This window comes from Pongo abelii, chromosome 19, assembly GCF_028885655.2.
Source record: "Pongo abelii isolate AG06213 chromosome 19, NHGRI_mPonAbe1-v2.0_pri, whole genome shotgun sequence".
In the NCBI taxonomy this organism is placed as follows: Eukaryota; Metazoa; Chordata; class Mammalia; order Primates; family Hominidae; genus Pongo; species Pongo abelii.
The window spans coordinates 73,569-91,661 of NC_072004.2; the positions used below are offsets into that span (position 1 = coordinate 73,569).

Here is an 18,093-nt window from a genome sequence, read left to right on the forward strand (position 1 = left end):
CCTGCTTCAGGGGAAGGTCAAAAAGTCCTTCCTGCGCATGCTCCTTCTCGTTCTCAGGTTTCTTCAGCTGAAGGCATTCAGTTGCCAAGGTGCTGTGTTTTGGGGTAGTGTGTCCTGAACCCATCGCAATACAGCGAACAGGTCAGCGGCAGCCACTCTGTGGGCGGCATCCCAAACTGCCCTCCGGAACTTCCTATCTCCCACCCAGGGAGCTCTGGGGAACACAGCGAGAGACTCTCTCATCTCACAGACGGGGAGTGACAAACACGGAGGGCTCGAGGCAGGGCCAGGATGTGAACCTGTGTCCCAGACGCCCGGTCAGGCACTCCTGCCACCTCCCCAGGCTGCCCCTCCACAGAGAGTCAGAGGACTCATCCCAGTCGGCCTGGACTGTTGATCTGGCTGCACTTACAGAGTCTGCGCCCAGAAGGACAGCCAGGCCAGGCAGGACCCGCTCTACGATCACAGGGCCTGGTGCAAAATGAAAATGGGGGGACCTCGTTATTCAACATAACGAAGCATTTCCAGATGGCGACAGCAGATCACTGAACCGAGCCGAGGGCCCTGTGTGCTTGCCCAGGGCGCATGCCCATGCGGCCGGCACGGAGGCCAGGAGGACTCCAGACATCACGGGAACAGCTGAAGCTCCTGGGGCAGGGGATGGTGCTGGGGGCCAGTGAGGGGCTCAGGAGGATGGCATCCTGCATTCAAAGGAAAGGCAAACCCTTGTGTATCGCTAGTGGGAGTGTAAAGTGGTACGCCTCAGTAGACTATGGTTCTAAAAGCAATTCAACTTAGAATTAACATATGATCCAACAATTCCTCTTGGGTATTTTTTTTTTTTTTTTTTTTTTTGAAGACAAGTTCTGGCTCTGTCACTCAGGCTGGAGTGCAATGGCATGATCATGGCTCACTGCAGCGTCCACAAATATCATTCAGCTGTAAAATGGAATAAAAATCCGAGGGGTGCTCCAACAGGAATGGGCCTTGAAAACACGATGTTACGTGAAAGACACCAGACAAAAAAGGACAAATATATGATTCCACTTATATGAGAAACCCAGGTTAGTCATCAATAGAGACAGAAAGTGGAAAGGTGGTTACTGGGGCTGGGGGAGGGGAAACGGGTAGTTGTTTATGGGATCACGGAAAGCTCTGGAAATGGATGATGGTTACACACTGTTGTGAAGGTACTTCATGCCGCTGAACTGTACACTTAAATATATGTAATTTTGCTGCAATTTTTAAAAAGGGGAGGCAGGTGCTTGTGGGAAAATGAGACAACTGTGGGAGCCTGTGAGCGGCGCCGGGGGCCCAAGGGATCAGCTCCCCTTCTTGGAGTTCAGGTGCCACGTTCCATGGCGCGGCTCCCACACCCTCCTTGAGGTTGAAGGTCAGCCTAGAGACAGGCTCTGGGCTCCAAAGGCCCTGAGAGCCCACTTGATCCATGGAAGCTACTGGAAACTCTCCCAGCCAAAGCCACCCCTGCACCTGCAAGGGCGGCTGCTTCAATGAACCCACCCCCAAGTGCCGACAAAGGAAGGCTGAGCTCAGAACCTGGGGCTCGCAGCTGGGTGGGGCCACGGACATGAGACCGTTTTCAGAATGGGGGCAAAATCTCTGCATTGACTGAGACTTACTCTCATTTGTTACATTAGCATTGGGAAAATACCCCAGTGGGACAAGGGGCTGACTTTCCCACATTCATCTAGAAGTTTCCATCTGTGCTGCCGACATAGCTGGCTGTCCTCTGCCTGCATCCTCTGCCCTTGGAACCCTAACTTTTTTCATATCAAGCCCTGGCCTTGCAGTGCAGCCTGCGGGGCGTGGTCTTTGACATCCGACTACCCCGATTCCAATTCGGGCCCTCTTGACTTCTCTGGGCCTCAGTTTCCTCCTCTGTAAAGTGGGAACAATAAATGTCCCTGACTCACAGGTGGGCGGCGATTCCCCAAAGCTCATGCAGGTGCCTGACTCCACAAACGGTGGCCGTGATGGTGATGGTCATCCCCGCACAGCAAGATGCTTCCTCTCTCCCCGGCCGTGGCTCCGTGGAACTGAGGCTCTGTCTGTTGTCAGCAAACAAAGCCCAGTTGGTGAGAGGAGGTGGGGGCCGCGGCGAGGGAAGCGGGGACCCAGGGAGGGCGTGGCCTGGAGTCCTGATAGGCCTCCCTCCCGGAGCCAGGCAGCTTCCCCCTCCACAGCCTGCTGCGCCCTGCCCGGCAGAACACGCCGCTGCCACCGCCGGTTCACAGACAGGCTGGAACAGGCAGGACAGATACTGCCGGCTTTTGAGGACCGTGAGAGGCAAGGGCAGAAAGTGGGCGTTTTCTCATGTGGGAAAGATGCCAGCCCCCACTGTTTGGGGTGGAAATCCTCTAACCCTCTGGGCCTGTGCGCCAGGGCTGAGCAACAGCGCGGAGCCCTGCATCTGTCGGGGGTGGGACGCGGCAGCAGGGCTGTGAGGGCTGCGTTTTCTCTGCCAGCCGGATCCTCATCCCCTGCCCCTCGGTCGTCTGCCAATGTCCGTGTATCTTTTGCCCCAGCTGGTGCGGGTTTAGGGATGTCAGCCCCAGGAGTCACAGGTGAGCTGGTTCCAATGGGAACCTCAGCATCACCTGGGAACTGAAATATGCATTGTCAGCCCCACGGCAGACCTCTGAATCAGAAACTCCGAGGTAGGATTAGCGTTCTGTGCTCTAACAAGTCCCTTGGGTGGTTCAGATGCAGCGGGGGGGGCGGGGCCATGTCCGTTTTGTCCGCTACCAAACCCAGGGCCTAGAACACTGCACCTGCACCAGCAGCTGCCCGATTAATGCTCGACAGAGGAATGAATGTGGATAAGCACCATTATTCCAAAGCCCCAAAGGGAGGAGCGTGAAGGTTTACTGTGCCCCGGGTACCAGGCAGCCACCCTGCTCACGTTCTTATGGCATGTTGACCACTCCTGAGACACGTGCCTCACTGAATTCTACCGGAGAAACAGCTGGTAGCTGTTGACGTGCTGGTCACGGTGGTGGGAGCTGTACTGGGGCTCTCATGTTTTAAATTTCCAGGCATCCTGGGATGGAAGTGTTATCCCCATTTCACAGATGAGAAAACAGAGGCACAGAGAAGCACCCATACTTTCAGGCACTAAGTAGCAGATCTGGGATTTGAAACCAGGGTCCAAAGTTCATGAGCTCTCCACTTCCTGCCTCTTTTAGGAACCACTTGGGTTATCTGGTATCTGGGACAAATCCAGTCCCTTCCGTATGGCCTGATTTTTATGGATGTCACAGAACACCTTCCACCTTCTACCAGGAAAGGCTCAGTTCTGAAAGCTAATTTGTAAGGTGGTTGCTTGGGACTAAGAAAGCAGTTTCATAAAGAAAGGATTTCTTGGTTCCCAGACCAGCCCACAAAGAACCCTTGACTCCAAGGCAGCCGCAGCCTCCCGTGAGGGATCTTTATCCCACCTCAGCTCTGAAGCTGACACTTCCACAATGACATCGTCTTAATGAATGCCTTCCAGGAAATGCATCTGGAATCCACCCTGGGGCTGCAGGGACTGGGTCTGGCCCAGTCATGGGGTTCTGGTGGGGGCTGAGTGTGAGGGCTCATCTGCATCAGGTCTGAGAGGGCTTTGGTCCCACAGAGGCATGGGGAGTGCACCTGCAGTTTAGAACTTCGGGCAGAGGCCCAAGCCACTCCCAGGCTGGTGTTCCCAGGTTGGGTGTGGACCCAGGGACTGCGGGGTAGCCCATAGGCTGTCTTTTCTCTGCCAGGCAGGTGTTTACTCACTCATCTGCTATGGCCTCGGGCTCACTGCTGCCGCCCCCACCCTATGGGTTTGTCAGCAGTTTGATGTGTATTTTTCCATAAAAATTCATTGTTATACATGAAATATAGTATATTGTTTTAAAAGGGTAACTGTCCTACAAAGTTTATAACGTAAAGTAGGAATCCCCTGCTCACCTCGAAACACCTTAGAACTCTTTTAGTTCCCTGGTATCTAAAACCTCATGTGGATTCCATGTCTTGATTTTGTAATTTTATAGAGCATTATGTATTATAAAATATGATGTAGCTCTCATATACGATCTCCCTGACACACATATGCTTCTTGTATATCCTCGTGCACCTCCTCTGTCCTCATCTGGGCTGGCTGGACCAGCCACCCAGCTCCACCATCACCCTGAGGATTCTCTCCTGTGTCAGCGCTCCAGTTTCTTGTGCCCCCCTCTCTTGGTTTTCTCCCTTGTTTGGTTGGAGCACATCCTACAGTAGCTGCCTGAGAAAGAAAGCAAGGGAGGTGATATTTTTCAAGAACTCACATGTCTGAACATATCTTCATTCTACCTTCACACTTCACTAAGTTCTAGCTGGATAGATAAGTCAACTTAGAAATTGTTTGGCCTCAGAATTCAGAAGATCTTGCTTCTCTGCTCGGACTTCAAAATTTGCTTTGAGAATTTCAGCGCCATTTGAATTCCTGATTCTTTGTATCTGACTTTTTTTTTCTCTCTTTGGAAGGCTTTGGGATATTTTCTGATTATCCTGGTGTCCTGAAATTTCATAAGAAGGTTTGGTGTAGTTCCTTAATTTACTTTAAAATATTTCTGACATATAAAAAATACAAATCTAGGCCGGGCGCATTGGCTCATGCCTGTAATCCCAGCACTTTGGGAGGCTGAGACAGGTGGACCACAAGGTCAGGAGTTAGAGACCATCCTGGCCAACATGGTGAAACCCCATCTCTACTAAAATACAAAAAATTAGCCAGGCATGGTGGCACATGCTCGGGAGGCTGAGCCAGGAGAATTGCTTGAACCCAGGAGGCGGAGATTGCAGTGAGCCAAGATCGCGCCACTGCACTCCAGCCTGGGTGACAGAGCAAGACTCCATCTCAAAAAAAAAAACAAAAACAAATCTATAATAAACATATAAATATACAATATGAAGTAAAATATAAATATTACAAACCCATCTACCTATCACTGAGCTTAATAAAACATTAAGATTCCTCTTTAATTGTATTTCTCCTCTTCCCAAGATGTGTCCTGAGTCTGTTGTTTTGTTATCCTTCCTGTTTCTGAATTCTCTTGCTGCATAAAATATATTTTAATATATAATATTCTTGCATGTTTGTGAAATCTCTATATAGATGGTGTCACATATTTTTTTGCCACCTGTCTCTTTGTCAGCATTATTGGTGAGATACACATACTCTGAGGGTGGTGACTGAATTTCACCACTGCATAATATTCTATTGTTTGCATATATCACAATTTATGTACCTATTCTTCTGTTGAACGCTTTTTGGTTGTTTCTAAATTTGAGCTGTAAATATTCAGTGCATGTCTCCTGGAGCCCATGTAGATGAGTTTCTGGAGGGAAATAGTCCTGAGATCTCCCAGCACATTGGAGTCATCTGGAGAGCTTTACAAATCCCGATGCCAGCCAAGGATACATGCAAAATCGATTCAACCAAAATCTCTAGTGGTGGGTCTGCCAGGAGTACTTTTAAAGCTCCCCAGGTGATTCCAGTGAGCAGCCAAGGGGAACAACCACTGTCCCAGACCAATGCTACTCAAGGAGTGGCCCTTCAACCATGTGTCACCTGCCAGTGCGTTAGATGTGCACACTGGGGTCCCGCCCCAGAGCTGGCGAGTGAGCATGTGTGTTTCAGGAGGACCTCAGGGATGGATGCAGGCCGCGCCCACCTTCGCCTACTGGGCATCACCAAACTGCTGCTCAGGATGGTGGCGGGGGCCACACCAGTGTGGAGGCTTCACATCCCTGTGCTGGGAACTTACAGGCTTTCTCTATGGAAGCCCATTCCCTTCAGTCCTGGGAAATATTCTTGTGTCATTTCTTCAACAATCTCCTCTCCTCTGTTTTCTGTTTCTCGGGTTGAAATTCCTATTTGATGGAGGCTGGATCTTCTGTGTTGAGCTGATCTTGTTGTTGTTCAATGTTCTTGACTTTTTCCTCTTTTGCTTTTATGCATTTTACTTTCTGGGAGATTTTCTCTCCTCTTCCATCCCTTCTCATGCATTTTAAATTCCTGCCATTATATTTTTAATGTTCAAGAACTTTAACACTGCCTTTAAAAAAATAACATTCTTTTCTCATTTCACAGGTCTAATACTTCAGGGGATTTTCCTGATTCTTTTTTTCTGTGTACTGGAGTCTCTGTATTTTCAGGTATTGGATTTCATCAAACGTTGGGTGCCCTTGGCTGTCCCCACTATGAGTGAAACACAGCAAAGCTAATAGGCAGCACTGAACATGTGGGTGAGGCTTGTGGACTGGAGGTCTCACAGTGGACTGGGCAGAGACCCACTGTTTGGGGAACCCCCAGTGTCAGGATCTGTCCATCTGTTCTCTTTGATCAGTTTCCCAGAGAGAAATTCAATAATGTCCTGCCAGCCAGGTGCAGAGGCTCATGCCTGTAATCCCAGCACTTTGGGAGGCTGAGGCAGGTGGATCCCAAGGTCAGGAGTTCGAGACTGGCCTGACCAACATGGAGAAACCCCATCTCTACTAAAAATACAGAATTAGCCAGGTGTGGTGGCATATGCCTGTAATCCCAGATACTCACTTGAAGCTGAGGCAGGAGAATCTCTTGAACCCGGGAGGCGGAGGTTGCGGTGGCCGAGATCATGCCATTGCACTTCAGCCTGGGTGACAAGAGCAAAACTCCGTCTCAAAATAATAATAATAAATGTCCTGCCTTGGGGGTGGATGGATGGGGACTAGGCCTGGCTTTTATCAGCCTCCATCAGGAATTTTAAAGGGGTATGAGGGCTTCCCCATTTACATCCTGATTTCAGTAAGGCACCTTGTCCCAGCCTTTGGCTACCCTTGGGGTCCCCAATCCAGGATCTTTTCAGATCACCGTTGGCCGGCAGTAAACCTGTCTCCTGCCATGGTCAGAGAAGGGCAGTCACCAGGCCAGGAGGGGACCTGAGGGTGTAAACACTTCTTTCAATCAAGACAATTCTCAGACCCACCCTGAACTTCTACCTTCGGGACACCTGGCCCCTCCAAGTTCTGTGCATTTGGGGGATTCTGCAGAGCAAATGGGCTTGTTCATGCTTGGCTTCCTTCTTTGTAGACATTTTGGGGCTGACACTAAGCAAATCATACTGTTCCAGCTTCCAAAGCTCTTCAGATATTTGCATTCACTGCCATCTTCTTTCCTGTTCTTTTTGTCTTTGTGGTTTATGTCATTTTCATTCCTTTATGTCATTCTAGTAGGGTTTTGAGGGACAGAGGAAAATATGAATATATTCAATGCACCATATGTAACCAGAAGTCCTCGTGCATTTAAAAGACATTTTTGCATACATACATGTATGTTTGCAGAACTCATTCTGATTATTTGTGTGTACTTCCTTTTGTATGTAGATGGCCTTGCTTATCCGTTCAGCATCAGGTGTGTGAGCTGCATGAACACACACAGCTCCAGCCCCTCCTTTCACTGCGGCTTAGGAAGTGTTCCAGCAAGTCAACGCACCACAGTGTTTTCCATCCATTTTTCCACTGATGCATCTCAGAAACACAGGCAGTTGGGGTCTTTTGATCAACACACTGGCTCAGTGCAAATTTTAATCTTCATTGTTTTAATTCTGAAGCATAACGTGCCACAGGGAAAGTGAGTTTCTTTACTGTTTGCCAGCAGCAAGGACAAAAAGTGAATGGTGGGGGCCCAGGAGCTCCCAGCTTGGAGAGGAGGCCCTTCCAGACCCAGGGACCCGAGGGTTGGGGCAGGAGGCAGGAAGAATAGGAGGGTATGAACACCGACACACACACACACACACACACACACACACACACACACACACACACACACACACACACACACACACACACACACACACACACACACACACACACACACACACACACACACACACACACACACACACTCTCTCTCTTCACGGAAGGGTTTTCCAGAAGCATTTGCCCATACTCTGAATGAAGTGTTTTCATGCCAAGCCGAGCCTCCGGAAGAGAAGTGAATTCATGGCTGAGGGAGCCACGTGCCCTGGCCGGGGATGCACCTGAAGGCTGCTCTTCAGCGAGTGAGTTCATAGCATCCACCAGAGCTTCCCAACTCCTCAAGCTGAAGACAGGCTGAGCAAAAACCAGGAAGGCCATGAGGGGATTCAAAGAAACCTAATAGGGCTGGGTGTGGGGGCTCACACCTGTCATCCCAGCACTTTGGGAGGCCGAGGCAGGCGGATCACTTGAGACCAGGAGTTCAAGACCAGCCTGGCCAACATAGAGAAACCCCATCTCCTCTAAAAATACAAAAATTAACTTGGTGTGGTGGCAGGCACCTGTAATCCCACCTACTCAGGAGGCTGAGATGAGAGAATCGCTTGAGCCCAGGAGGCGGAGGTTGCAGTGAGCCGCGATTGCGCCACTGCACCCCAGCCTGGGCAACAGAGCGCGACTCTGTCTCCGAAACAAACAAACATACAAAAACCAAAGAAACCAAACAGAGCCAGGTTTCACCCGCGGTCCTGGGCCAGCCCACGGGAGGGGGGCACTGCTCCCGCCTCCCAGAGCTGAAGGGAGAGGGAGAGGGTGGGTGAATCTCACCCTCACTGCTCTGGCTCTGATGCTCGCCTCTAAGGGGCCACACGCAGCTTTGGAGGCCGTACCCTAGGTTTCATTTAGTCTTACCATTAATACAGCCACGGAGAAAGCCCCGCCGGGCAGCCCCTCTGACACTGCATGTGGGAAACCCCCCCAGCCCAACCCAAGACACACGCAAACTTAAAATCATCAGTAGGTAGATTGGGGGTGTGGGAGGAGGGCAATAAATAAGGTCAGGGGCTGAGGGCAGTGGGTGGAGGGGGTGGCGGATGCAGACAGCTCCCCAGGAGAGAAGGGGTGCAGAAAGGCACTGAGTGGGGGAGGCAGACAGCTCCCAACACTGGTTTGTCGAGTCATGGCCAACAGGGTGTCTCACGAGGGCACAAGGGCCGGTCAGGGAGGAGCCGGGCAGGGTCTGGCAGGAATCCTCCACAGGGAAGTCTGTTCCAGGCAGCAGACACCTCAGCCCAGGCAGCTGGAGGGGCCTGCTGGAGCTGCGTCAGCAGCGGGGGCTCGTCCAGGTGCGTCTTTTACCTTTGGAGGAAAGAAAAGGTCACCGCGTGGTGAGCAGGGGTGGAGTCCCTCCTTCCCCGGTGACAACTTGGCCTTTGGGAATGAGATGGAGGAGCGGGTGGGGAAGGCAGGCTTCTACTGACAGCACCCGTGCCTCAGCCTGAGCTCGAGACCAGCGCCGCTCTGCTCTGCTGTGTGATGGCAGGAAAGTCACCTGCCCTTCTGGGCTTCAGGCCCCCCTCCTAACCCAGGTGATCAACATGGCAACCTCAGGATGCCGGAAGGAGCAAATGGGCACGGAAATAGAACATCCTCCTCTAAGCCAATCCTTCCCAAGTTGTTTCTTAAGCCCAGGAACCCTCTCTCTGCACTGGGCCACACAGCTTCCCCCTTTATTACCAGACATTTACTGAGGACCTCCTAGGGGAAGGCAGTCCATGTGACACTGGATTTTGTCTCCCCGGAACCCTGTGAAGGACACTGTACTGATAATAGAACTGGGCGCAGAGAGATCGAATATAAGGGTGAACCATATTGAACTGCTGGTATTTCACTGTTTTTGAACCACAAAAATGCAATTTCAACTGGGCGCAGTGGCTCCTGCCTGTAATCCCAACACTGTGGGAGGACTGTTTGAGCCCAGGAGTTCGAGACCAGCCTGGGCAACATAGGGAGACCCCGTCCCTTTGAAAAATACAACAACATTAGCTGGGCATGGCAGCACTTGCCTATAGTCCTAGCTACTTGGCAGGCTGAGGCAGGAGGACCGCTGGAGCCCAGGAGGTCGAGGCTCGGTGAACGGTGATCACACCAGTGCACTCCAGCCTGGGCTACAGCATGAGATCCTGTCTCAAAAAAAAAAAAAAAAAAGCAATTTCATATGGTTCAACCTGGGGGTCTGCTCAAGGTCACATGGCTGTGGGTGGCAGGACTGGGACAAGAACTCAGGGCTGCCGGATTCTACACTGTCCTCTGTGGAGGACCTTCAGGAGGCTAGAGGGAGGGGGCAGGGTCCGCTCCACAGCCAAAGATGCCTCCCGGATGCTCTGCAGCTCCTGGGGAGCTATCGAGTGGGGAAGGAGAGAGGTGGGGCAGGCGTTCCTGTGGGTGGCTGCCGGGTGCCCTCCACACCCCGGGGATGGGGATCAGCTGCCGCCCTGGTGCACGCGTGTACCCATGAATCCTCTGGCCAGGGAGGGGCCCAACCTGCCCAGGGCTTCTTTCTTGAAGGAGACAGGGCTGATCCTGCACCTGCGCAGTTTTCTCTGGCTTCAGTTTAAGGAGAACCCTCACCCCCACCACAGGATGATCCTGAGCCAACCAGGGCTGGGCCCAGCAGGTGCAGGGCAGGGTGGGAGCCCAGGATTCTCCCCTCACTCTCTCTCTGTGCCTTGGTTTCTACACCCATCAAATGGGGACAATAAGCCTCCCAGCCACTCTGCCAACAGAATGAAAGTTTGCCCCAGGGGAGCCCGGCACATTTTATGTAGCAGAGGATGGTAACCACTGCTGTGATTACCGAGAGTGGCTAGGGATGGTTACCAGTTCCATTCTGGGTCCCTCTCTCTGTTCCTTGCAGGCAGGGATGGGGTCTGGCTCACCTTGTTCCCCCGCACAGTGCTTGGTAAACATGCAGAATTGAAAATGTCACCGACCAGTCTCCAGTTTGGGAGGAGTGAATGAGACAGACACGGCCGTGGGGGCAGGAGAGGGGAGAAGGCAGCAGCTGGGTACTCACCGGGGCCCTTCGGGTCAGCACAGGGCAGGGTCCCCCCCGCGGGTCGGCGGAGCCCGTCCCCGTCTCACCGGCCAGGCTGCTCTGGCTCCCGGAGAGGTGGCCCAGCGGGTGGGTGAACCCCATCCTGGGGGCCTCCACGCTGCCACCTGTGGGAAATCACGTGTGGGCCCCGTGGATCTCCAACCGAGACGGGGTGATCTCAGTCCAGTTCCTCATTTAGAACTGTGTAGGTCTCTGTGGGGTGTCTGCTCCCCACCCCACCCAAATGGCTGCCAGGCTCTCGCCCGACCCCACCCACATGGCTGCCAGGCTCTGGCCCGACCCCACCTACATGGCTGCCAGGCTCTCGCCCGACCTCATCCACATGGCTGCCAGGCTCTGGCCCGACCCCACCCACATGGCTGCCAGGCTCTGGCCCGACCCCACCCACATGGCTGCCAGGCTCTGGCCCGACCTCATCCACATGGCTGCCAGGCTCTCGCCCGACCTCATCCACATGGCTGCCAGGCTCTGGCCCGACCTCACCCACATGGCTGCCAGGCTCTGGCCCGACCCCACCCACATGGCTGCCAGGCTCTCGCCCGACCTCATCCACATGGCTGCCAGGCTCTGGCCCGACCTCACCCACATGGCTGCCAGGCTCTGGCCCGACCCCACCCACATGGCTGCCAGGCTCTCGCCCGACCCCACCCTCTGGCCGTTGCTGGTGGGTCCAAGAACGCGCCTGCAGGTCGTTTCACTAAGTCACAGATCACCAACATGAAAGTCCACAATTATCACAGAATGGGGGTGGGGGTGGGGGATATATTTTGGTTAACCTAATGAGAGAGAGGTGTTGACTGCTGCCTTAACTCACTAAAGGGTCTTCACTCAAACACGGTTTCTGGTCCTTGCCTGGCCAAGAGAGCAGACGTGGAGCCTGCTACTTCGCTGACCTTTTCTTGTCTCCCAGTCCTGCTTGGTCAGAGCTGAGGGTGGGTGTGGAGAGAGGGGACAAGAGCCTGCGGTGGGAGGAGGAGGGGAGTATAAAGCCTGCCCTGGAAACCGAGGCTGGCAGGTAAGTTTCCTTTATGCTCTTCTAAATTTTCTCTAGAATCTTCAGCCTGAAGGAGCCTGGGAAGTCACTGGTCCAGAGAGAGTTTTCATCTCTTGCACCATCTCTACCTACTGACATTGGCCACTTAGAAAACTGCACTGAGGAGGATTCTGAGGGCACATCAGGGCTCTGTGGAAAGAGTATCATGATCACCTAGTAAGGTCTGCCATGGTCACAGGAGAGGGGGGTGTTGGTACGTGTGCCAGGCCTTTGCCGGCTCTGATTTAGCTCAAACTTCCATTCCCAACCCAGTCTTGGTCCCAAGACAGGACCCCCAAGGCATTTCATTCCCGTCTGGGGCAGTTATTACAGAGCCCTTCTTCTTCTGCACTAAAATTGGCCTCGCTGAAATCGGGACCCCCAAGGCATTTCATTCCCGTTTGGGGCAGTTATTATGGAGCCCTTTCTTCTTCTGTACTAAAATTGGCCTCCCTGAAATTTCTTCCAAGGGTCCAGTTCTGACCTGTGGAGTGACCGAATGAAGCTGGCCCTTTTTCCAGAAGTCCTTCGTGTGTTTGAAGGACAGGAAAATGTCTTTCCTTTCCTCTCCCAGGCCTTCTCTGTACCAGTCTCAATGCCCCCGTTAACCCGCTTTCCTACAGCAGTTTCCCAGAGGGTGAGCTCAGGGATGTCCAAGTCAGAAGGGGCTTTGGGGGCTGCCTGTTCTGTCTCACCTGCTAACGAGAAGAAAATGCAGGCCCAGAGGTCACAGCAGGTCCTGGGGACCCCATGGTGGTTTCATGACAGGACTGACCTAGTGCAGGGAGGTCTGCACCTGATTTTCTCAGCTCTCATGATTCAAGAGGCAAACTCTCAGTTGGGGAACACTCACAGGTGGGCACGGGCGGAGTCCCAAGTGTGTGGGCCAAGGGCACGGGTGGCCTGGCTGGCCCTGGCTCCTGTCCTTTGCCTGCCCTCCTTCCCCCGCTGTGTGTACAGAGGAGCCTCAAGGAGCCTGTTGTCCCATCCCTAGGCCTGCTCCTCCTTCCAGATGCAGAAGAACTCCTTGGACACCCACTGGGAAGCAGCAATCTGAGGAGGCAGCAAAGCCACTCTGTCCCTGGAGCTTCAGAAATAAACAGCACTCTTTTTTTTTTTTTGAGATGGAGTCTTGCTCTGTTGCCAGGCTGGAGTGCAGTGATGCAATCTCAGCTCACAGCAACCTCCACCTCCTGGATTCAGGCAATTCTCCTGTCTCAGCCTCCCAAGTAGCTAGGCTTACAGGCACCCACCACCACACCCAGCTAATTTTTGTATTTTTAGTAGAGGTGGGGTTTCACCATGTTGGGCAAGATGGTCTCAATCTCCTGACCTCATGATCCGCCCACTCCGGCCTCCTAAAGTGCTGGGATTACAGACATAAGCCACTGTGCCCAGCCTAATAGTTTCATTTCATTTCATTTCTTTTTTTTTTGAGATGGATTTTCGCTCCTGCTGCCCAGGCTGGAGTGCACCACGCCCGGCCAGTAAGCAGCATTTTACTCCCGACCTTACCTGACCCCCTCCAGGGTTTGTCACCTTTCCGGTCCCTGACCCCAGTGGGTGGGAGTCCGTCCTCTAGGCTGGAGGAGCTAAGATCCGAGTCACTGTCACTGTCGCTGGAAACCACTGGAAGAGACAGACCACAGCACGGGAGGTCACCCAACCAGCCCCTGCCTGCAGGCATGGACGGAGGGGCCAGGGCAGGCCTCCCCAGCTCATGATCAAGTGGCGTAGCAGCTCAGCTGGCCCTTTCACTTTGGGCAGAAGAAATAATGGTCTCAGGATGGGAGGACACGCATTTCTGCTGGCCAAAGAGGGGAGTCCTGGTGTGAGGAGGCTGGGACTTGGGCTCAGCGTGACCAGCAGAGAAGAGTTCACCTGTTGGCCAGCCACCTCCACATGCCACCCCCATTCTAGTTCCTCTGGTGGAACAAGGACCCACTTGCCATGGTGGAGGCCGATTATCACCATGGTGCAGATGCGACAACTCTGAGGCCTCCACTCGGTGAGACAATAGACCCAAGCACGACAGCTCTGAGGCCTCCACTTGGTGAGACAATAGGCCCAAGCGCAACAGCTCTGAGGCCTCCACTCACTGAGACAGTAGACCCAAGCGCAACAGCTCTGAGGCCTCCAATCGGTGAGACAATAGACCCAAGTGCATCAGCTCTGAGGCCTCCACTCACTGAGACAATAGACCCAAGCACATCAGCTCTGAGGCCTCCACTCGATGAGACAATAGACCCAAGCGCAACAGCTCTGAGGCCTCCACTCACTGAGATAATAGGCCCAAGTGCGTCAGCTCTGAGGCCTCCATTCGGTGAGACAATAGACCCAAGCACATCAGCTCTGAGGCCTCCACTTGATGAGACAATAGACCCAAGCACAACAGCTCTGAGGCCTCCACTCACTGAGACAATACACCCAAGTGCATCAGCTCTGAGGCCTCCACTCACTGAGACAATAGGCCCAAGAACAACAGCTCTGAGGCCTCCAATCGGTGAGACAATAGACCCAAGCACATCAGCTCTGAAGCCTCCACTCACTGAGACAATAGGCCCAAGTGCATCAGCTCTGAGGCCTCCACTAGATGAGACAATAGGCCCAAGAACAACAGCTCTGAGGCCTCCACTCACTGAGACAATAGGCCCAAGAACAACAGCTCTGAAGCCTCCACTCAGTGAGACAATAGACCCAAGCACAACAGCTCTGAGGCCTCCACTCACTGAGACAATAGGCCCAAGCACATCAGCTCTGAGGCCTCCATTCGGTGAGACAATAGACCCAAGAACAACAGCCCTGAGGCCTCCACTCACTAAGACAATAGCCCAAGAACAACAGCTCTGAGGCCTCCACTCACTGAGACAATAGGCCCAAGCACAACAGCTCTGAGGCCTCCACTCGGTGAGACAATAGACTCAAGCACATCAGCTCTGAGGCCTTCACTCGGTGAGACAATAGGCCCAAGAACAACAGCTCTGAGGCCTCCACTCGGTGAGACAATAGGCCCAAGAACAACAGCTCTGAGGCCTCCACTCGGTGAGACAATAGGCCCAAGGCAATGCTCTGCAGGGATGTGGGGACAGTCAGAGCTGACCCTTAGGGAGCATTCCCTGCACTTTCCAAAGATACATTCACTTAAGTTTCAGAACAACTCTGTGAGGTAGGAAACAGCATTAACCCCATTTAACAGGCAAGAAAATAGGGGCACGTGCCCAAGTTGTAAATAGAAGAGCCGGATTCTCATCCCGGCAGGCTGGCTCCGCGGCCCCTGCTCACAACCCTCTGATTTCACTGCAAGAATTGAACTGGGAGGCAGCAGGCAGGCTCTCATCCCAGTTCATCCAGTAATGCACAGTGGGGTCTCGCAAATGCGGAAGGGAACCAGACAGATGGGGCTGGAATCCCAGCAAGTGGAGGTGAGGGTGTTGTCACAGTGAACACCCACCGTGGGAGAAACTCTCTTTTCTGGACTAAATGGAAACCGTATTTGGCTGGGTAATCAACAGTGAGAGTCATAATACAGGATATAGCTACCCTTTAAACATTCTATTTTAATTTTAAACACAGAAATGTACATCCATTTGCCAATCTTTCGATGCCAGGCTTGGGTACTTCTGCAAGATTGGCCCACACAGTCTCTCAGGTATAAACTGCACCCGTATTGCATTGTCTGCAACCCCAGGTGCAGTTTCTCTGAATTGCAGCGGGACCCACAGACCCTGGCCAAGCAGGACAACTGCAGAATCCTCCTTTTTCCGTTTCTTCCTCTTGGTTTCCACGGTTGTCCTGCCCGCCCCTAATTCCATAGATTTTTATAAAGCAAGTTGCTTCCATCAAGACTTTCCAGGGCTGGGCGTGGTGGCTCACGCCTATAATCCCAGCACTTGGGGAGGGCAAGGTGGGTGGATCACTTGAGGTCAAGAGCTCAAGAGCAGTCTGGCCAACATAGTGAAACGCCGTCTCTACTAAAAATACAAAAATAAGCTTGGCGTTGTGACGGGCACCTGTAATCCCAGGTACTCGGGAGGCTGAGGCAGGAGAATCACTTGAACCTGGGAGGCGGAGGTTGCAGTGAGCTGAGATTGCGCCACTGCATTCCAGCCTGGGAGACACAGCGAGACTCTGTCTCAAAAAAGAAAAAAAAAAAGACTTTCCAAAGTCTCGGTTTTCATGAAACAATTGTCTCTTTTCTGCCTCTTTCTGTCAATCCGCATAACATTTAATTAAGTGATATCATTGCAATACCGAGTACAACAGCACAGAAAGGTCTGGATCAAGGGTAACCAGCTCTCACAGGCGAGAAACTCAGCAGATGGGGCAGGAGTCAGGGGCGCCTGTCAGGGTTTTCCTTGGGGAATGCAAAACGCTGGTGGTTACGGAGGAAGGTTAGGGCGGGTTGAGCTCTTATGCCAGGCACTGTGCTGGGCCCTTAGTGAGCATCGTCTTCCAAACAACCCTGAGCCACGGTAGCCGCTGGTGGGAGGTAAGACTGGAAACAAAATCCATCTATACTGAGGTGGCTAGCACGTTTCATGTGATCCAGCGAGCCCTTTCTGGAGCAGTGTGTAGGGAAGAATTCAGAGACCGCATTGAAGCTTAGTGGGAGGAAGTGCCTGGTCAGTTAGGGAAATCCACCGTGGGCACTGGGGCGGGGAAACGGAAGCTTCCATGTAGATCCAGAGGCTTCTGGAAAGTCTTCATGGCTCCAGCCTCTGTCACCTTTCAGCTAAGGGAGCCACAGGAACAAGCAACCAGAGGCTGGAGCTGGCTGCCGTGAAGACCCGGAAGACTCTCAACCCTGTGCACCCCCGGCACGGCAGCCAGCACACAGTGGGTGCGCCCCCAGCAGACTGGCCAGCACACAGTGGGTGTGTCCCCAGCAGAGCGGCCAGCACACAGTGGGTGTGTCCCCAGCAGAGCGGCCAGCACACAGTAGGTTCACCCCCAGCAGAGCGGCCAGCACACAGTGGGTGTGTCCCCAGCAGAGCGGTCAGCACACAGGGGTGCACCCCCAGCAGAGCGGCCAGCACACAGTGGGTGCACCCCCAGCAGAGCGGCCAGCACACAGTAGGTTCACCCCCAGCAGAGCGGCCAGCACACAGTGGGTGTGTCCCCAGCAGAGCGGCCAGCACATAGTAGGTGCTTCATGAAGGTCAGGGACTCGTGGTCTTGCCTCTTTTCTCCTCATGTCTTGCCAGTTTCACTCAAATGGTTCTTAAATCAGTCACTTCCTCACCATTGTCACTGCCTTGTTTAACTCGAGGTGTCAGCTCCTCCAACCTGGACTCCTGTGACAATGCCCCACCAGAGCCTCACCTGCACGCACTCCACTCTGTGTTCTCTGCACAGCCAGGGGATGCTCCAGCAAAAGCACAGATCCCAGCGTCACCCTCTTTAAAGGCTCCCCACAGCCCCAGGACCACACTGGGCTCCTGCCCTTTGTCTACTTTTCCACCTGTATCCCACGCCACCTGCTGTCTCACCCCGGGTGCCTCCAGCCTCCCGCAGCTTGTGGCTCCTGTCACCACCTCCCGCTGGGACCGGCTTGCCTCTGCCCGGAATGCCCTGCCCACCCGTCTTCTCTTGGCTCAGAAAACTGCCTCCTTCAGGAAGCCCTCCGTCTCACCTGTGCCCTGGCTGGCTGAACGCCCTGTGCTCTCTGCTACCACTGCACCAACCACTTTCTGCTCTGTTTGCGTGTCTGCTTCCTCTAGCAGGTCGTGAGGCTCCTTGAGGGCAGGGACCAAATTGCACATGCAAATGAGGCTGGTGTGGCTCTCCTCTCTGTGGACCTGACCTGTGCACTGAAGCAAGAGTGATGAGCATGGACTATTCACAATAGCAAAGACTTGGAACCAAGATAGACTGGATTAAGAAAATGTGGCACATACACACCATGGAATACTATGCAGCCATAAAAAAGGATGAGTTCATGTCCTTTGTAGGGACATGGATGAAGCTGGAAACCATCATTCTCAGCAAACTATCGCAAAGACAAAAACCAAACACCACATGTTCTCACTCATAGGTGGGAATTGAACAATGAGAACACTTGGACGCAGGAAGGGGAACATCACACACTGGGGCCTGTCGTGGGGTGGGGGGATGGGGGAGGGATAGCATTAGGAGATATACCTAATGTAAATGACAAGTTAATGGGTGCAGCACA

General features: G+C 53.1%; 1 protein-coding gene across 10 annotated transcripts in view; it reads right to left on the reverse strand.

Moving 5' to 3' along the window:
* Window positions 1–7,593: 7,593 nt before the first annotated feature.
* RPH3AL (rabphilin 3A like (without C2 domains)) overlaps window positions 7,594–18,093 on the reverse strand; it is a 189,111-nt gene continuing 178,611 nt past the window's right edge. For all 10 annotated transcript variants that reach the window (XM_054535327.2, XM_063717950.1, XM_063717953.1 and 7 more), the window contains 3 exons: window positions 13,434–13,547; window positions 10,844–10,989; window positions 7,594–9,126 (listed from right to left, as the gene is read on the reverse strand). In XM_054535327.2, the coding sequence (XP_054391302.2) occupies window positions 9,055–9,126; window positions 10,844–10,989; window positions 13,434–13,547 (332 nt within the window). In that variant the 3' untranslated portion in view covers window positions 7,594–9,054. The remainder of the gene's footprint in view (window positions 9,127–10,843; window positions 10,990–13,433; window positions 13,548–18,093) is intronic.